We start from the raw sequence: 21,096 nt of genomic DNA, 5'->3' as shown, positions 1-21,096 counted from the left end.
CAATTCCTGGTCTTTCTCTTCTCTCATGGAAGCAATTCTAAGCCTTAACACACTTCCACCTCGGCAGCTAGCCTGCTCCTCCCTCCCAAAGTCACCGGAACTTGGGGAGCCACTGTATCTCTGGCTGCCACATTTGCTGTATCCCCAGTTCCTCCCTCTACCTTGGTGGGGTCTAGAATGGGGCCATCGTTTCCTCCCTTGGTCTTGGTATCTGCCTTTTTTTTTCTGTGGCCCTACCAGCTCTTCTGCATGATTCATGTGTTTATGTATTTGTGGAGGCAGACGACTGAGGGGAAGGGCAATAGGATGTGAGATGGCTATCCTGTTTATAGCTGCTGATTTGGGGAGATCATTCCGTTTTCTCACACCGGCTCACCCGGCTCCATACAGCTGGGGAAGGGACTGCAGAACCTCCGCTAGCCTTCCTATCTTATCTTAACCTGAAGACAGAGTCTGGGTCCACTCTGGGGAGGACAGAAACAATTCCCTGCAATGGCTGAGGGAAGGCCCATCTCTAAACCCCAACTCTTGCAGTAAGATTCAGATTCTGGCCAAGATCTAAGGAGATGGGTGTTTGAACTCCAGTTTTGGATCCTTGGGCAAGTAACTAGCTCCATTTTTAAATAGGTCTCAGCCACACATTGTATTACAGTTTATATAGACTTGCCTTTGGGATTAACAACAATATAATCTATTAATCTCTAAGTATACCAGGTGCTATCATAAGCCATTTATATTATTGATTTTTAAAAATCTTTTTTTTTTTCGGAGCTGGGGACCGAACCCAGGGCCTTGCGCTTGCTAGGCAAGTGCTCTACCACTGAGCTAAATCCCCAACCCTTTTAAAAATCTTTTATAAAATGATTTTATTTATTTTATTTTAGGTGCACTGGTGTTTTGCCTGCATGTATGTCTGTGTAAGAGTGTCAAAAATCACAACAATGCCAAGCAACCAGAACTTCCAGGGATTAAGCCACTACCCAAATACTATACATGGACTGACCCTGGACCCTGACCTCATAGGTAGCAATGAATAGCCTAGTAAGAGCACCAGTGGAAGGGGAGGCCCTTGGTCTGCTAAGACTGAACCCCCAGTGAATGTGATTGTTGGGGGGGAGGGTGGTAATGGGGGGAGGATGGGGAGGGGAACACCCATAGAGAGGGGAAGGGGGGGTTGGGGGAGATGTTGGCCCGGAAACCGGGAAAGGGAATAACATTCGAAATGTAAATAAGAAATACTCAAGTTAATTAAAAAAAAAAAAAGAGTGTCAAAAATCTCCTGGAACTGGAATTACAGATAGTTGTGAGCTGCCATGTGGGTGCTGGGAATCGAATCCAGGTCCACTGGAAAAGCAGTCAGCGCTCTTAACTGCAGAGCCAAATCTCCAGACCTATATTACTGATTTTAATACGATGACTCTCGCGGCTGGATTTGATCATTTATCCACTTTGCAGATGAACCTGGGGAGCTATCCAAGTCAGGGGGTGGGGACTCAACCGTCTGTATATGAATCCGGTCTCTAGCAACCAAGGGCCTGGCCACAGTTCAGACAGCCTGGTGCATGGTTAGGCATTAGGCTTTTTTGAGCACAGTCACCCAGAGCCTGTGCTAGGAGCCCCCTTGGTAGGTGTGTGGCTATGGACAAGCTATCGAAGCTGTCTGTGTACAGGGTCCTCTTCTGTGCGCTGTGACTAATGATAATTGCTTCCTTCCAGAGTCATAAGGAACACTTGAGGTCATTTACATTAAACATTTCATCCATGGTTTTCTGTGTTCTGAAAGGCTCTTTGTAAAGAGCCTTGGTTTCTTTTACTTTGATTTCTAAGGGCAGGACCCCTGTGTTGTTCCTGGCTGAGCTGAGAAATCCCTTTCTGTTGTCCAACTCCTATTATCCCTCCCAGAAGCCCTCCCTGTAGATCAGGGGATTAATGATGGAGTCCATTCTGGGCAAGCATTTGTTCCTGACTTCTTGGTCCACAGCCTCTACATTGTATGATTGGCACCGGAACAATATTCCTTCTGATTCTTATCTCAGTCCTATAAGGGACCCTGTTTCTCTTTTTCTGGGCTCCACTTGGCTTCCCTGATGGTGCCTGCCTATGTCCACCCATGTCATACCTGTAGAAGGCTCCCAAGTAGGAAGGCTCCAACTTTAGACCCAGAATCCCCCTATGAAAACCCCTTGTGCCAACCTCTTAATAGCATGGTGATGTTAGGCAAGTTTATGACCAACTAGGTAAACCTCAGTTTCCCCATCTGCCAGGGACGGTAATAGTACCCATAATAGTAAGAAGAAGAGGTGATACAGAGAAAGCAGGATGTAGGCACTGGCTAATAAACACTGGCACTAGCGGATGTTTACAGACACCCACAGCCAGACTTCTCCCTTGACCTCCAGGCTCTTGAGTCTGCTGCCTCCCTGTCTGCTCATATCCGTGGCTATCTACTCTGGATGTCTGTATATGTCCACTGGCCGTTCTTTCTCTAACCCATGAGTGAATCAGCTTACCTTGTGCTGTGAGGTCCCCAAACCAGTGTCCCTTCTAGCCTGGGCTCGTAACACTTATCCCGATTCACATAATTTGCCTGGCTCCTGAGTATGTGCTTCCTCTTGTCTACTGCAAACGACACTCTCGGGCTCTGCCTCCACTCACTGCCTTGACTGCCTGGCCTCTGTCTTCTTTCCCATCTCTACCATGCCTCCCTCCTCAGAGGAGCAGCCTCCAACCACTCTGCTTATAGCTGTCCTCATCAGCTTCGTTTTTTCTGGATCTTGGTCCCTTCCCTGCTCCCTCTGCGGCTTCACATCCTGATTTCTGTTCCTCTCGTCCTCTGTTTCTGGGGATTCCTTTGGAAGTTCCGTGAAGGAATGGACACAGCCAATCTTCTTTACCATCCTACGAGGGCAGTCAGTATTGGATGCACAACCGTGTTCTAGATAAGGACCCATCGGGACAATGGTAACGGCGCCTGCATCCGAGTGGTTAGGATTCAGTGATGGGAAGGTATCACTTTCCTCCACGCGCTGCCGTGGAGGTACCAAGAGCAGACAGCTACCTGTCAATCATCGAACTGTTTTGCTGCTGCTTTCCAGGAAGAGGCTCGGCCCCAATAGCACTTGCTCTGCTCATTACTGTCTCTCCTCCCTAGAGACCCTGCTGAGACTGACATCTCCAAAGCCCTGGTTTCTCTCAACCAGGTCAAGGTTGGGGGAAATGTATATATCCCGAAGTCTCCTTCCGGGTACCTGCTGTGGCTGGTGGGAACTGGGGCAGCTGTCTACCCCAGTCCCTGGCCTTCGGCCTCAGAGTGGCCCAGCATCTTAGCATTTGTTAAAGCAATTAACAGGGCGGTCCAGGCCTAGAGGCCGGGGCCAAAGTCTGACTCACACCTTCCCTTCCTCCCCTCCAGCCGCCAAACGGTAGAGGCCCACTTGGCCTGCCAGACGGCGTCTGCACAGTGTGTGCAAGGGGCCAAAAATGGCATCTTTCTCTCATTAGAGGCTTTTATGTGAATACAACTGCTATTTTGGAGTCTGGTGCTTGGCGGGTCTCTGAGCCCCAGTGCTGTTTGCAGCAGTTCAGAGAGCAGTGGCCTAGCCCAGCTGTGGTGTGAGCAGGGGCAAGGATCTGGAGCCCTGACTTCTTTCTCTATAGCCTGGAGGGTCAGACCAAGGTTCTGATAGTTACTGTCCTCCTCTTGGGGCTTAGGTGAAAAGGATGCGTTCATAGAAAGTTGGGGTCTCTGCTTTTAGACCCACGGTATTGCCCCCAACCCCATACACACATTCTAAAGGTGGGGTGCTCAGGGAGGGTCTGGGGCAAGTGCTGCGGATGGGGCTGTGAGCGATCAGATCTTTAAAGTCTTCAGGGTGCAAAAGAATTTAGTAGCATAGGGGGCAGGTCGTTAGAGCCCCTGGAAGCAGAATACAGGAAAAGCTGAGGGCTTGGTTGTGGTGGAGCTGTTCCTTAAAGCCCGTGCCTCACCTCACAGGTTGTAGGGAGAAAAGGAAGGGAGCTCTGGGATCCAGAAGAAAGAAATAATGACAAAAGCTTTTATCAGGGAGGTAGGGTGTGAAGAGGGGGCTGTAGTACACGTTCCGCACCTTAGCCTAAGTCTGGCTGATGGGAACGGGGTGTGGCTAAGAAATTCAGAAGCCATCTTCTTGCCCCTACCCGTTGCTGTTCTTAAGCTGTCCAACCTGAAGGAAATGTTCTGTGCTTTGCTGTCCAATATGGTCACCACAAGCCACATGTGACTAGTAAACACTTGAAATGTGGCTAAATGAGAATGAGGAGTTGAGTTTTAAATTTTATTACACCTCAGTCCAACCCATTTGCACTTAAATAACTGCATACGGCTCGCAGTTACGGTACTGAGTTACATTTCGCAGGCAGTAACAGCGCAGACGGTGTAGAGGGGGGAATCCGCAGCCTGTTTGCTGAACGAGACTAAGTAAGGGTGGGCGAAGTGCCTCAGAGAGGTGAGAGGTACCCAAGGTCTTACCAGTCAGAGGTGGCTGAGCTGGCTTAAATCATATCAGTTTGACCCCCAACTTCCTGACATTTCTTCTAACAAGTAGCTGATGGCTGGGGACCTTAGGTGGGTAGCATATGTTTATACTGTGAGAGCTGTTTCTAGAATCTTCCCCAAGGCCTGCCCGATCTGAGTTTGGTCTCCTTCCAAAAGTAGGTGTTTTGTGTGGAAAGTCAGAGTATCTTTGCCCAACTGTTTGGAGCAGAATGGGGGGGGGGGTACTAGGGGCACAGCCAAAAAAGGAGGGGCAGTGTCCAGAAACAATGTTTCCATCCATTTCCGGCTTTCAAAGCAATTTCAGGAGTCTTTGTTTCCTTCCCTCTTTTTGGCATCCTGCTAACTCTGTAGAGAGCTGAACTCTCCACGTACCTAAAGTTGAGTGAAGAAGAGAGGGCCAGGGGAAGGTGGAAAAGGGCAGGGTTCCAGAAGAGTCCAAATTACGAATGGCTAGAGAAGGCGCAGCCTCTGACTACACAAGTGCTGCCCTCCAATGAGGAGAGGCTATGTGTGCTCCTGTTGAATCTACCTTCAGAGGGCTGAGGCAGTACTGTGCTGGTAAGTCTCCACCAGTAACTATACCAAAGAACGGCCAGAGTCTTAGAACTCACACAGGGTTACTTTCTCCAGTGCAAATTTTTTTTTCTTTTTTTCGGAGCTGGGGACCAGGGCCTTGCACTTGCTAGGCAAGCGCTCTACCACTGAGCTAAATCCCCAACCCCTCCAGTGCAAATTTTAATCTCTCTGCAACAAGATGTTTGAGGTGGGTATAAAAGTCCACAACCAGACAGTGTCGGTGCACACCTTTAATCCTAGCAGTTGGGAGGCAGAGGCAGGAGGATCTCTGTGAGTTTGAGGCCAGGCTAATCTACAGAGTGAGTACCAGGACAGCTAGGGATAAACACTGAAACCCTGTCAGGAAAAACAAAAGCAAAACAACAATAACAACATTACAAACTCAACCAAGGTTAGTGTTTCTCTCTTCAGCTGACACAGCCTTGCTTGGAGCTGTTTCTCCTTAGGTGCTTAGCAGTCTGCTTTTTGCTACTTGTGAAAAGCCTCTGCTACAAGCCAGGGGTTCTGAGCTGGCCTTTTGCTTTTGATACATTTGTAATCTGTGCTTATTTATTCCCGCCAGTCTCCTTTAAACACAGTCACTGCTCCCACCTCTCATGGTGACACTAGATTCCATGCATTGGTACAATATCAAAAAGACCTGTGAGATGGCTCAGCTGGTAAAGGCTTGCCACACAAGCCTGATGACCTCAGTTTGATCATCAGAACCCAATAAAGATTGGAGAGAACTGACTCCTTTGACCTCCATACTTGCACCCCACCATACCATATACATACACACTGAACGTACATAACAATAGAGACGAAAGAGTCAGTGTATAAAGACTGGATTTTCATTTCCCCAAATGGAGGGAATTGGGGGAATTAAAGCAGAACCGCCATATGCTACCACCTTTAATTAAAGGCTGGGGCGATGACTTGAGGATAAAGTGCTAGCTGTGTAGCATGAGGACCAGAGCTTAGTTCCCAGCACCAGCAGATATGCAGGATGGTTGTGACAGAATGTGTGCAAGCCCATGCGTCAGACATGTGGGCTATCTGGAACACGTTGTCGAGTTAGCCTAACCACGTGGTGAACTCTAGGTTTTTGGGGTGAGAAACCCTGCTTCATTCTAAGGTGATCAAGGAAGACACCCATTGTCCATCTCTGGCTTCCACGTGCATGTACACAGTACACACATGTATACATGCCAAGAGAAAATTTAAAAGAGCATTTAATGTGCATATACACACAACCAGTAAAAACTGCCAGAACTTTCCTTTTCTTAGATGGGCAACTGAAGCCACCATTGTGGATCATTTAGGGGTGCCTTTGTAGGAGAGGAAATGGGGGAGTTCGAGATCCAGTCTCATAACACATGTGATTGGCCCAGGGCAACCCAGACACTGCAATGTATTACATGCTGAGACTTATGGAAACCACAGAAGGCAGGCTGATGACAGCTGGTCCACAGCTCAGACCCTCCCGACATGGAAGGTCTGTCTCAGCCAGCTGGGAAAGGTCACCTTCCCAGGAAGGTGTTTATCTATCAACACAGCTGGCTGCTCTGGAAGTCTTATGACTTTCATTTATGATGATATACTAGACAGAGGAAATGATATATCCAGTTTCCTTCCTGATTGCCCATTCCTTGTGAGCTGTTCACTGGGTCAATCCAACACCTCCACAAGAATGGAATTCCTGGCTGAGAAAAGCCCTTCCAGAAGCATCAGGACCCCTACCAGGTTGGGGCTTCCTCTGTGTAACCTGCTCTCACCTAGCTGTGTAATGTAACCCCAGTGTTGTCATGGCAGCCTTGGGAAGAAGGCAGAAACAGAACTGAGGTGTGGAAAGAGGCTACTCAGGGGCTTAGCTTTCAGGGCTGGGCTTCTCAGATTTCCAGAGAGTGAAAGATGTTATCGTTTACACCAATAGCAAGTGGGTTGTCCTTGGGACTCAGAAGGAGGGAGGGTAGAAGCTAAGCTGTTTTACACCAAAAGCCACCTTTGAGGCAGGGGTCAGAGGTTGAGCTGCAAGATCCTCCTCTCACATATACCAGGCTTTGGGTCTCTGCTGGATGAGAGGGGTAGGTCCACAGGACCTCTCCATTCCTAAACAAAAACCAGGCTCAAGATGCACCCAGGCATATCTGCCTTCCTGTGTTTGCCTGCTGAGCTGGTCCTAGCAGATAGTGTCCGTGGCTGAGATGGTGGTGATGGGGTCCCAGGCAGGTGCTCAAGGGGTTTCTCGTTATATTCGGGCAAATGGATGATGGCTAGGCTTTGCCCAAAATCTGTGGTGGCAGTTTGTGCTTGGGAAAGGGGTCAGGGACCTGACTGAAAGGGACACGGACGCACCAAAGAAGATGTCTTCACCGTAAGATCTAGCCCACGTTCAGAATCCTTCAGTTGTTCCTCTGTTAATTCCTGTGGTGGTTTGAATAGGTTTGACCCCCATAGATTCATTTCTGTGAATGCTCAGCCATAGAGAGTGACACTAGGAGGTGTGGCCATATGGATGGAGGTTTGATCTTGGAGGAAGTGCATCACTGTGTAGGTGGGCTTTGAGGTCTCCTGGTACTCAGTGAGGAAGAGCACCTCCTCCTGGCGGACGGCAGAAGACAGTTTCCTCCTTGCTGCTTGTGGATCAAGATGTAGAACTCTAAGCTCCTTCCCCAGCACCACTCTGCCTGCACACTGCCGTGCATTATGCATTGACGCCATGATGATAATGGACTAAATCTGTGAAACTGTAAGCCAGCCTCAATTAAATGTTTGCCTTTATAAGAGTTGCCTTGGTCACAATGTCTCTTCACAGCAATCAAACCCAAACTAAGACACTCTCCTTACTGCCCACTGATCCGGCAGCCTGGCCCCTGAATACCCTTGCTGGGCAGGATCTCCAGTCATCTCATCCTCTGAACGGCTCTGGTCAGCGTCACTCAGGAAACTTTCCCTAACTATCACTCTGTCCAGCCCAAGTAATAGGCTCTGGCCAACATCACACTTGTTCTGTGGACCCGTGTATCCTTTCTACATAAGTGTACAAGAGACATTTTCTATCACACCTCAGACCTCGCGAGCGCTCTAAGAATTTTTATCAAAGCAGGTGCATGAGCTGGCTGGCTCACATCTTCCCTCATAATTTGAAACTTACCGTGTGACTTTAGAAGGGCAAACAGGCCTCCATAACCCATCAGGGCCAGCCTGGGCCAACCTGGGATGTGCGGTATCTCCAGGCCTGGGTTTCCAATGGCCCCTTTGATGCATAGTTTGAAGCCAACCCATCCTTTTATCTTATCAGCTCCAAGACTAAGCTCGGAGGTGGTAGGAACAGAGAGTCTCTCAAGTCACGCCGGGAGTTGGTGGGAGTTGAAGTGTAAGGATGGGCTATTTAGGGAAGGATTTGAGTGCTAGCTCTATTATCTAGCTAGGTGACCTTAGGCAAGTCCCTTAATCTCCCTGACTTTCAGAGGCATTGTGGGTAAAATAGGAATCATAAGTATACCTGCTACACAGGACTGTAGCAAGGATTAAATAAGATCGCGCATGTATTGGCACCCACTGGAGAGTAGCTAAGAAAGATAAGACTGTGCTGGGAGCTAAATGAATTGCACTCCTGAGGGCTGACTGTACAAATGGGGATGGAGAGGCGCAACACGAAAACCCACCCGCTGGATGGGCTCAGTCAGTGGTCTGTTCAAAAAGGAGGCAGCAGACACTGGAAGATGGGTCACTAGAGCAGGGGAGGTGACTCTGAGGGAAGAGTAGCGCTTAGGCAGGTGGCCAGGTTAGGAAGCCAGAAAGCGGGTTCAGCCAGAACGGGCTGACTTAGAGTGTTGTTCGTGAGGTCAGAGTTGGGAGGTCTTTAGTTGCCAGTGTGTGTTTGTATTCTAAGGACACTGAAGGTTCCCAAGAGGGAAATGGCATATGCTAGGACCTTGGAGAGTGTGTTAGCCAGAGTCCATTAGACTAGCAGTTATTAACCTGTGGGTTGAGACTCCTTTGGGGGATCTGCATATCAGATAGCCTGCATATCAGATATTTACATTATGATGCATACAGTAGCAAATTACAGTTATGAAGTAGTATCAAAATAATTTTATGATGAGGGGTCACCACACATGAGGAACTGTGTTAAAGGTTCGCAGATTGGGAAGGTTGAGAACCACTGTTCTAGAGGAACAGAGTGTATATTTATATGTGTGTGTGTGTTTGTATATATATAAAGATTTATTCAATTAGCTTGCATGGTACTGTCTGGGAAGTCCAACAACAGCTGTCTTCACACTGGAGAGAAAGACAGCCCAGAAGCTGCTCAATCTGTGAGACTGGGTGCCTCAGTGGTCCCTATTTGGCAATGAAGGTCTAGAGGATCCCTGGGGACCACTGGTCTTCAGTCCACGCTGGGTTCTGATGTCAGCCACAGAGTTCAGGAGCTTAAGACACAAGCATTAGAGATGAATCCTGCCGGCATGACAGGACAACAGGAAGGCAAGCAGGTGAAACCCAAAACTTTACCCCCTGGCCTCCTTATATCTGGCTACCACCGGAAGATCTACCCACTTGGAGGGTCTTCCCATTTCAAAGAACTGGACCAAGAATGTGGTCAGAAGCTTATCTCCTCCAACCTGCAGAGGTGACTCACGTATTGGCAGTGGTGGAGATCCTGACAACCTAGCAGACAACCAAGATTAACCATCACAGAGTTCCCTCTAAACCAGCCCGAGGTTAGAATGTGGAATTTTTCTCCAAAAGATTTCCCATGAACCCCTCCCCACAGGCATGTGGTCAGAGTAGAGGTATCTGATGGTTTCCAACTCACTTAGAATGACTGGGGCTTTCTGTTTCCTCCTCAACCCTGAGTGACCTTGGTTACTCCCTTCACCTGCACTAGCCTATGGCCTCCATGATCTTTTCTATAGCGTGCCAACTTCTTTCTAGCCTCCCGGAGTCTGCGCTTGCCTCTGGAAGTTCACTCAGATCTTTCTAGTCTACTCCCACCGGACTACTCCTCCCTCTTCAGTGAAATGTTGGACTACTTCATCTGAATGACCTGGAACATCAAGTCTCCCTTCCGTCTGCCTGATACTACATCCTGTTGTTCTTTTGCTCCCTGTTAGCCTCCCTCATGTGTGCAAACTGCATAGGAGAGATGTCTTAGTCTTTGTGGTGGAGCCCTCAGAAGGGCTCAGCAACTACTTACTGAGTGAATGAGAGGCAGGTGGGTGAGGCCTTGCTTTAGAATACCCAGAATGACCTAGACCACGGTCAACCCTGTTCTCTAGGGAGGTCCAGGGAGGAAGAGGCCTGGCTTTCCATCCCAATGTGGGCCTCTGTGGGGATTCTGGGTGGCTGCTGATTACTGGGCGTGACTCTGGTTTGGTAAGTTGGTAAAGGTCAGTGAAGAGAGGAACCATGAGAGGACTGGTGGCTACTCACAGTGAAGGCTTACAGCCATGGTTCTTACTCTTCCTAATGCTGTGGCCCTTTGATACAGTTCCTCATGTTGTGCTGGCCACAGCTATAAAATTATTTTGTTGCTACTTTATAACCGCTGTTTTGATAGTTATGAATCGTAGTGAAAACATTTATATTTTCCAATGGTCTTAGGTGGCCTCTGTGAAAGGGTCTTTCAACCTCCAAAGGGGGTGAAACTCATAGGCTGAGAACCTGCTTAGAGGAGGAAAGCCAGTTTCTGCCTCCACTCTGTTACCAAGATAGACTAGGACCTGCTGAACAGAATCATCCCAACGCCCATGCCAGAATTCTACCTTGCTGAGCCAGGGATTAGAAGTAGGCCCATCAGAGGATACAAACAGATACGGGTATGCTATCTTGAGAGGCCCTTAGATCCCCCAGTCTCTTAGGCCCACCCTTGGGATTCACCAGAAAACAGGTCTAAGCTACCTAGCTCATAAGTGACAGAAACCACTCTTAGGCTCTTGGGCTAATGTTGAACCTTTCCCATACAGACATCATTCATTCACATACTCACTCAATGTTTACTGATAATCTACTCAGTAACAATCTTTATTTTTAAGTTCTGAAGCTACCAGAGGACACAAAATAAAATGTCCGTAATTGCGTTTCTCTAACCCAATAGGAGTGGACATCTAAGCCTAAATATGATACCAGGTGGCTCTTTCCCTTCTGGTGTGTCCTTCTGGTAGTGTGGTAAAAGCCCATGCCACAACTCCTGTTCAAAACTCAAAGGCATACTCATCCTGGAGACCTGAGGGTAACAGGGAGAGAAATGGTCCTAGAAGCCTCCTGAGGGTAGGTAGTGAGCTTCCCATGTCCGTAAGAGGTTGGGCGAGGTCCTCTCCCTGGGGCAGAGCCCCTAGGGTGTAGATGGTGGGTGACTCATGGCCTCACAGGACTTGGCCCTGCTATCATTGCTCTCTCCCTGTTTCCTCAGCTGTGTGTCAGCCTCCCTGTCAGAACCGGGGCTCCTGCAGCCGGCCCCAGCTCTGCATCTGCCGTTCTGGCTTCCGTGGGGCACGCTGCGAGGAGGTCATCCCTGAGGAGGAGTTTGACCCTCAGAATGCCAGGCCTGTGCCCAGACGCTCAGTGGAGGGAGCACCTGGCCCTCACAGGAGCAGCGAGGCCAGAGGAAGTCTAGTGACCAGAATACAGCCGCTGCCACCACCACTACCACCACCTCCATCTAGGTAAGTCTCCTCCTGGGGGTGGGGAGGGCAGTGGGACAGGTGCTCCTCAGTAAGGAGGCAACAATGCTAACACCCGTGTCACTGGTCTGTGAGGACTGCAGCACTGAGCGCAAGTTCTCTACAAACCCCACTTTATCCTTATCCCTATCACAGTTCCTCCAACTCTCACTTTCCTTCCTCCCCAGTGTTCTCTGTAGTGTTGGTATGGTCCTCACGCACGCACGCACGCACGCACGAGACAGAGAAAGAGAGAGAGAGAGAGAGAGAGAGAGAGAGAGAGAGAGAGAGAGAGAGAGAGAGAGAGCAAGCCCATTCTGTCCACTCACCACCAAGCTTCTATTCTAGAGGTACCTGTGGGAAAAGTGAATAGTATAAAATGAGGGAGGGGGAGGGGCAGGCAGCAATCCCTGCCCCGCTTGCCCCACCCGCTCTGCACCCAAATCTTGCTAGACCTTTTTCTAGCTTAGGATGGGAAATCTGAACTTGGTAAACTGGTCCCTTCCATGTTTGCTCTGAGCTTTTAGGTTGGTTTTTCCATTCGTTTCCACTTAGGGAGTTTTTTCTGAAATGTTGCAACCAACCTTGTCTTGCTGAACCAAGGGGAAAACCGATTTGTCCTCTCTGAGCCAAGATAACTAGAGGGAGGGGGAGGCTGACGTTGAGGTCAGGTCCTTAGCAGGAAAGGTTGAGAGAGACCTGTTGAGAAGCAGGAAGAGGAGGAGATGTCCAGCAAGTCTGAGGTCATGAGCAGCAGGCAGGCTACTCTAAGCTAGCAAGGTTGAACACCCAGACATGTGCTTTCAACGCCAGCCAGAAATGGGGAGAAAGGAACGATGAGCTCAGCTTGAGGCTTAAGGCACTCAGGGATCAAAACCCAACAGGCACCTATGGCCAAGACTCGCAGATGTTAGGGCAGAAGCAAGGGTCTGAGTGGACAATACAGAGGGTCTAGCTATGAACTAGACCCTATGGTCTAGCTATGGTCTAGAGGGATTAGCTGTGAACTGGTGGGCGGGGCCTGGCCCTTGCACTCATTGCTATAGGCTGTGGGTGGCAAGCGGATAGGGTCCAGCTTGAGGACCGTGTTTCCCTCTGTAGAGCTTTTCACTCTTCCTCCACATAAGCCACTCCTTGAACCAGGAACACTCTGAGAGTAAAGGCCCTAACATCTAACCATGCCTGACACACTAGGTGCTTCATCAGTCTGTAAATAATGACTGCAGGGCACATCTTAAGTTGTGTATGTTTTGTATCCTAGGAGACTGTCTGTGGCGCAGGACCTATCAGAGGCCAAGGTCCTGGGTTCAGCCCACAGTAGGGCCATCCTCCCGACTCTCACGGCCTCTCGGGCCAGACGCTACTGTGATGTCCTTAATGCACTGCAGTGTCTAGGCTGGTCCCATCACGTTCTGCCTGAGGCCTCTCTGCATGAAATCTGGGAGAGAATAAGCACCCCACTGTCGGCCGCTGTCCACCCAGCTGTGTTTTGCTTTGAGAAGCCAAATCCTGCATGCCTGGTAGTGCTAAACATTTCCTGTGAGCCCAGCCAGGTTTCCCAAGCAGTTGCTGGCCTCTGTCCTGATAGTGGTTTGGACAGGCCATGCCTGACCAGACAAAGCAGTGACATGACAGAGAGGACATTCTAGGACAGGGAAGGAGGGGGAGATGTCTGGGGAGAAAGCACTACAGGAATTGTGATGGCCAAAGCTCTTTCAGAAGAGCACCAGGCAGAGGCCAGGACATGTGTACCAGAGGAAGATGGGGGAGGGGCGTGGAGAGTCCCAGCAACCGGCAGGGTGCTCATGGAGACCAACTGCCTTGATGTCTTTGGCTGCAAGGCCTGGAGAACCTTTCGAGTGCTAGGTTCAGAGTTCTGCTCCAAAAGTGGGCAGAAGGCCTGCTCCCCTGCAAAGCCACTGAACAAGGGCTTCGGGAGTCAAGGCTGGTTGCAGGAGACAAGTGGGCTATGGAGAACTGCTTTACACAAGGATCTAACCTTGAAGCTGATTTCTGGGAACTTGTCAATGCACAGCGTTCAATCCAGTCTGGAGGGAGCATCCCTTCCGTGGTCTCAGGTGATATCAGCTCAGGCTGCTGGTCCGTTCAGTACCACCGCTTAGTGCCCGCGTTTTGGATCCACTAAGCTTTGGCTCTTGTTCTGAGTTTACAGTCTGCATCTGTGTGACATTAGCACACATCCTAATCTCTCTCAGCCAGTAGCCACCATCTGATGGGATTACCAGAAGGGATGGAGTGAGGTCAGCTGGGTAGGGTACGGGTGTGGCGGTGTCTGATTCTAGCGGTTAGTGTGTTAGTCGTCAGTGGGCAGGTTCTCTCTGCCATGAGCACTTGGGGAGAGAACAGAAAAGTGTGTGTGTGTGTGTGTGTGTGTGTGTGTGTGTAAGAGTGGGGGAGGGAGAGAGAGGGAGGAGGGAGTAGTGGGTGAGATTCATTTAGACTTATTCTGGAACAAAATGAGGGCTCAGATTCAGCAGCCCCAAGGGGTGTAACAAACAGATCCATCAGGGGTAACTTCAGCTGACTTGGGGGTGTGGTGTTTACAATAGGATATCAGTGGAAAGGTTTTGTTTTCCCAGGTACAACTACTTACTGCTGTAAGGAATCTCTCTCTCTCTCTCTCTCTCTCTCTCTCTCTCTCTCTCTCTCTCTCTCTCATCTCAGCTGAGAGCTTTCTTTACCTCCTATGTCCCCTGGCTGTTTGCAGAGGCAGTTCTGGAACTGTAGAAAGGCCACCTGAGGTTTATAGGGAGCCCTTTGCCCCCTTCCCCTCCCTACTTCCCTAGCATATCTCTGACTAGCAGACATGCCTAGAGTGACCAGGTCAAGTTGTACAGCCTGAGGCCTCATGTAACTGACTTGGGATTCTAAATTTGGCTTCTTCCCAAATCTAGAAAGAGGTAAAAAGGGGGGGTTCTCTCATTTATCTACAAAGGGTGCTGCTTCAAGGTAGTTTTCACCAGGGAGACTTCCCAAAAAGGGGTAAGGATCTGGGCCTTCGGAGAGTTAGCAGCTAACAAAGACATCTGAGACTTACAGGGTCTAGGCTCTGGGTTGGGCAGGCCTTGGGGTACTCTCATGTAAATTATAAAAGGACTGGGCTTGTCAGGTGCTGCACACCTTTAGTTCCAGCAATTGGGAGGCAGAGGCAGGCGGATCTCTGTGAGTTCCAGGCCAGCTTGGTTCACATAGTAAGTTCCAGATCAGGCAGAATGACAGTGAAACCCAGATGTAGCCTAGGACATACAATCTGGCTCTGAACCTAGGGCTAGGGGTTCAGGGAGCAGTTTTGAGGAAGGTAGAGACCAATGTGTCTTCCCTCTCCTATGTGGGAGAGCCAGTGAATCTCCTCCTTCTGTTATGCTTGACCCAAAGCAGACATGTCTGGGTTGCTGGGGCAAGCCTCAGCTCACTCAGAAGAGCAGGGGCCAGGGGTCCTCTAGAATCCCACTGCTTCATTCAAGGAGCAGCCTGTCAGGTTTTACTTCCCATAATCCCCTCTTCCTTCCCCCCACCCCCGCCTGTGAATCCAGATGGTCCAAAGAGACCCTCAAATCTCTGATAGAATCTGGGTATTTCTCTCTTCTAAAGACCTCCCAGAGCTAAGGATTATCAGGCCCCCAACTTCGGGTTTAGAAAAGAACTATATTAAGTTCTCCATCACTATAACAAAATACCTGAGGTGGTTAACTTATAAGAAGAAATGGTTCATTTTTGACTCATAGTTTTGAAAGCTCTAGTCCAAGATTGAGCAGACCCATTGCTTCAGACCTCTGATTGCCAAGCTAGAGAGAATGTGTGGAGAAGCGAGATGCTCACTTCATGACTAAGAAGCGAGGGATAAAGAGGAAGACGCCATGGTCCCAAATCTCCTTTGAGGCTATAGCCCCTCCTACCAGTGACCAAAGGACCTCCCACTAGTTCTCTCCCCACCTCCCACTAGCACCCCTCCCCTTTCCTAAAATTTCTACCAACTCCAAATTGCACCACCCTGGGGATCAAGCTTCTAACCCACAGGTTGTAGGGAGACAGTTCAGATGCAAACTACAAGGACTCTTCCTGGCCCAGCCCCAGCCCCTTACAACTGCTGAGTTAAGCTATTACCCTCCTACCTGTCCACAACCTGCAACTCAGTGGTGAGGGCTACAGATCACCACTCCCAGCACCTGCACCAGCACCAGCACCAGCACCAGCACCAGCACCAGCACCAGCACCAAGCACTGTTTCAGACACAGTGCTGGTTGACCTTCCTTGCGACCCCCAGCATGACAATCTCCAGCTTAATGAAAGCTAGGAAGTGTATGTTGCACAAATGTCTTTTGGTTAATTATGCCTTCGGAGTATAAAATGCCTTTGGAGTACAAGAGGGGCAACTCCCAGGAGCAAAGAGCAAGGAGGGTCCCCTGAGTTCCTTGCACCTTGCTAGAGGGTCTAAATTTCTGCCTATCATGGTGGATGTTTGGGGTAAGGTTAGGAGGGCTAGGGCTGCTTAGGGTGATGTTACTGCAGTCTAACTGTGGTGTGGTGGTTACTGGGAGGCTGGCATTATATCTCTGGTGTGGCATTAGGATGAGGGTTGAACTTGAGGGTTGTGGCAAAGCAGGGTTGAGACTGTGGGACTTTTGAATATAGAATGGCTGTTGTTTTAACCCACTCTCTGTTGGAGTCCTCACCAGGAAGCCAGATGCTTTATGGGTCCCATCTAACCCAGTCCTGGGTATAAGAAGGCCCAGGGGTTGTGAGGGAGGCTCGTAAGTCAGACAGAGCACAGTTTCCTAGGATTCTGCTGACCAGCTGTGGGATGTGGTAGGCATTTTTTTCACTTCTCAGAGGCTCAGTGTAATATACGGCTTCCACTAATGCTTGACCGCACAGGGCTGTGGGTTGAAAGATGACAGACCCAGGAGAAAGTGCTGAGCCACAGGGTTCCGGGTGCAGTACTCCGCAGCGAGCAGTGTTTCTTGTTTGGATCTGAGTTCCAGCGGGAAAGCAGAGGGAGCTCTGTGGGGACAGTTTAATAAAAAGTCTGTTTACAAGGTGTGGGCAGGGGAGGGGGAAATGAGAACGTTGGAACTCAGTAACAGCTATGGCTCCTTTTAAGGGACAAGAGGCAGTTGCTAGGATGCATAGTAGCATAGCTGCAGACCAGGCTGCCCCTAGGGGCTAACAGTGCTTCTCCTTCAGGCTGTGAGAAGAGGGACCTCCACTCATGGGGCCTCCTGCTCTCTGATCTCTTCCAAGAATTCTCTGTTAGGTAATATTCAGAATGAAGAAGCCTCCAGGGCCTGTGTGATTTGAAAGGGATATCTGGGGCCACCCAAGCAGATAGATAAGCCTTCAGCTCACAGAGCATCCTGTGTCCTGTGAGCTGGCTGTCAGTCTATGGTGAGAAAACTGAAGGTCACCCTCATTCACGAAAGACACACTTGCACTTGATGGACTGAAGTCCTCCGGGATTTTTCATTTGGAAGGAAGAGGTTAAGGAGCAAACAGGCAAGAGGGAAGGACAGAAGGCCAAAGTCCTAGGGGTGTCCTGTATGACCTGGGTGGGGAGCAGCAGGGAGTTGGTGCCTCAGGAGACTGGTTGATAGAGGTTTCCCAGACTCCTTTTGAGCTCAAAGCTCTTACAGCTATATCAGATTTCACCTCTTGCCAGGCGTGTGGAGGAAGTTTCTGATTTATAGGCCGAGTAGTTTTTCCAGTTACTCAATCTGTAAATCTGCCATCAGTTCGTTCACTGGGCACTGCCAGAAAAGCCAATGAGCGCTACCCAGGTGAAACTTACTTCGGCAAAGTCCAGTGTTGTCAGGATAAGACACCCAATTCTAAAATACCCCACTTATTTCTACGGGTGGCACTTACGGGTGGGATCAGCACAGCTTCCCAGCTGATCAGCCACAGTGCATCAGTGGCACACAGACAGACACAGTCAGACATACAGACACAGACACAGACACAGATAGACGGGATGGATAGGCAGATAGATGCAGACAGGCAAATGGACAGACAGAAACAGACAGACAGACACAGGCAGTCACAGGCAGATGGACAGACACACAGACAGACAACACAGACACAGGTAGACAGAGAGACAGAGAAACAGACAGACAGACAGACAGACAGACACACACACACACACACACACACACACACACGAACTCCACCTCAAGAGAGTGCCAAAGGGAGAGCAGCCTAAACCGATCAGGATAATTTCCTAGAAATGAGTTAGAGCGCAGGGGTGATATACAATTCTTACTGTACGGTGCCTACCTTCAGGACCCAGAGGCATGTCTGTGCATGGGTCCGCCTGTCTGTCTGCAGACGACAGTGACGATTGCTAAATGGTCCTGTGATGAACTATGAAAATGTGCAGTTCCCCAGCGAGCCACGGAGCTGCGGTTTTCTGTTTGTGATTCACGGTGGAAGTGAGTAGCTGTGGCAGGCATTCGGTGGAGCTTTTCTTCTTCTCATTTCTCCTAAGAAAATATTTGTGAAGGGTCTAAAATTCAAGGAAGTGGAGTGCTTCTTGAAGGGAAAAATCCCCGAGCCTTTGCAAAACAAAGATTATAAATCAAAACCTCTGGAGCTCCCAGCCCGTTGCCCACACAGCGCTTTCCTGCTGGCGCCTCCGCTCTGACCACAGCCTCACTTGTCCACCCATGTGCCCTGGATTACATCACAGCAACTTGAAGGAATCTGAGTCTGAGGGCGAGGCCCGGTCCTTTGAGTCGCCAGAGAGGCTGCACCCTTCCAGGGCTCCTTCCTTGGGGAAAGACAGCTATGCTGTGACAGCAAAAAGAATGTTAATTTTTTTCTCCTCTTTGTCGTCTCAAGGATAGATGCTTTGTAGATCTTAGCAACTTCAGCAAAGACTTTATTTGTTAATTTTTTGCTCATTACATCGACAATGTTCAGATTCCACTCAGCATCTACGGTTTCTCCTTTTTATATTTTTGTATATGTGTGTGTTGGGGGGTGCGTACTTGTACATATGTGTGCTTGTATGTGTGTACAGCCTTGACTGTGACATCTCAGGGACCATCCTCCTTGGTTTTTAGACAGTCTCTCACTAGGACACGGGGCTCACCCATTTGATCAGGCCACCTGTCTCTGCGTCCTCAGTAGTCTCAGGATTGAGCTTACAGGGGCACAGTCCCTTCCTTACCTGGATTTTTTACATGGGATCTGGAGCTCACACTCAGATGGCAAGCACTTTACAGACCGAGACATCTGCCTGTCTTTACGGCTTCTCTTTGTCACCTATGTGTTGCCAGCATACACTTTTACCCACTGTGACCGGGATTAAGAAAATGAAGCATCATTTAATTATCACTGTGGTAACCATTGTGAGTAAACTGACAACCAAAGAGCTACTAAATGGCTTACTGGAAGATAGCATGCATAGGACATATACACTAGATAGGGCAAATCACACTCTGCTAAGTACAGAACAGGTGGTGAGAGGCTCATGTTCCTTCTGAATTGTTTCTGGAACTTTCTACTTACTATTTTCAGACTAGAGTCCAACCTGACAATGAAACTGAGGAGATCCACCCTGTGTTATAGAACTACTGTAGTTGGTTAAGATGGATTCTGTAGGGAGAACTGTGGTTCTCAGAGAGTACCACCTCATCTCAGCCACCAGCCTGGGACAGCAGATAGCCAGAGGAAGAGATGCTCTCAGGCAATCTCAGCTCGTCTGACTTCTTGCGTTGGGAATCTGAGAACAGCCATCTTTCAGAATAAGCAAATATCCTGCTCCAGTAGCCAAGAGAGGCCCAGGCCTTGACCAGGTCCAGCAACATGTCTGTCTGTACCTTTGATCCTTGATCGACACTCGTCTGCCCACAGTTTCACCTCCCAAAAGACAGGGCCAACTAAATAAGTTCTAGTGGGAACCCACTCTCTAGTCACCCCTCTGCCACGCATCCTGTGTGCCCGGGGTGGGTTTTTCAGGCCAGTTGGAGGAGAGGATGCCAAAAGAAAAGGGATGAACTTTGAGCAGAAACTGACAAGGATCTCGTTCAGGCATAGCCTGCTTGCCTCCTGTCCTTCCCTTCATCTTTCTGTCTTTCCTCCACTTCTTTTTTGCTTTGAAGTAACAGGGAGCGTGGATGGCTTGGACTCATGCCCTTCTTCTAAGAGCTCCCAGCAATCTGGAAGAGCTCTCAGAGGAAAGAAGCCAGGGAAGGAGCATTCCTGGGCAATGCAGCTAAGGGACGTATCTCAGGATCGTCTCCTACAAGACACTCTCTAACCTTGTTAGTTCCCGGGCTTGGGTGCATAGCACAACACCTCTTCAAGGCTTCTTGTTTTTTGCTGAGTTCTCTAAGATGAAGCACAGACAAGGTCTTCTACAGCTCAGAGCCAAGGGTTCATACAGCATTACATGTCAGAGTTTACCAGTCTCTGTTCCTCATTGGCTGTGTGACCTTAGACAAGTCGCCGAGCTTCTTATGCTGGATCTGGACCAAAGATCTATGTCCTAATTTTAATGATGATTAAATGAATTAACACACGAGGCATGCTCAGCACAGAAAGAGGCCAATGGCTCCTGGAGGGCTTTTTTTTCCTAATAGAGGGAGGGACAGGCCTCTAGCTAGCTACTTGCATGACTCTTCCTAATTCCCCATCATCTCAATAGTCCTTGTTCCCCATTGAGCATTATCAAGAGCACATTCTGCGTCTGTCCCTAAGTGTTCACTGTCTGCTCTGCCCTTCCCACTTCCTATTCCAGCTCACATTCCCCAACCCTGGAAAGCTGGCTCCAGCCTCAGGACCATGCCAGCTTAGGAGGCCTGGGACATTTGGGTTGGACAACTTACTTGGTCATGAGTTTCCTGGCCCTTGTGACATTCTGCTTTTCCTCTCTTGGGTTCTTCTGAAAAGCTCACATGCAGGACTGTGACACTTGGCTGCTATGTGGAGGTGTTTGTCTTGTTTGCTATACTAAAAGTTCTAGTTACGGGATGAACAGGGCAATGATCCAGCCTGCGTTCTGGTCACCATGCCCTGGCATCATGCTACAGCCTTCTGAAGGAAATGGGGCAGCATCTGATGTGGCAACAGGTTTACTAGGTCTCCTCCTGAGTTGCAAACTCTCAGTAGGCGAAGTGCGCCTTCCACAGTGCCTGAGGGACTTGTGCACCTTCCAAAGGCATCGTAAATATACCTTGGCCACATTGAGTTATGAATTCACGAAACCTAGGTTCCTTATGACCTGCCAAGTCTTCCAGATGATACTGGCCCTGGCTAAGAAATGGGGCCCTTCCAGGGAGGGGCAGATGGCTCCAGTGGAGCGAGAGCTGGAGGAAC

At 49.4% G+C, this 21,096-nt stretch overlaps 1 protein-coding gene across 6 annotated transcripts in view; it reads left to right on the top strand.

Moving 5' to 3' along the window:
- Ltbp2 (latent transforming growth factor beta binding protein 2) overlaps positions 1–21,096 on the top strand; it is a 100,558-nt gene that overhangs the window by 15,062 nt on the left and 64,400 nt on the right. For all 6 annotated transcript variants that reach the window (NM_021586.2, XM_006240350.5, XM_039112809.2 and 3 more), the window contains 1 exon segment: positions 11,511–11,763. In NM_021586.2, coding sequence (NP_067597.2) covers positions 11,511–11,763 — 253 coding nt within the window.

This window comes from Rattus norvegicus, chromosome 6, assembly GCF_036323735.1.
Source record: "Rattus norvegicus strain BN/NHsdMcwi chromosome 6, GRCr8, whole genome shotgun sequence".
Taxonomy (NCBI): Eukaryota; Metazoa; Chordata; class Mammalia; order Rodentia; family Muridae; genus Rattus; species Rattus norvegicus.
The sequence above is the reverse complement of the archived record's forward strand: the minus strand, read 5'-3'. Positions and strand labels throughout refer to the sequence as shown.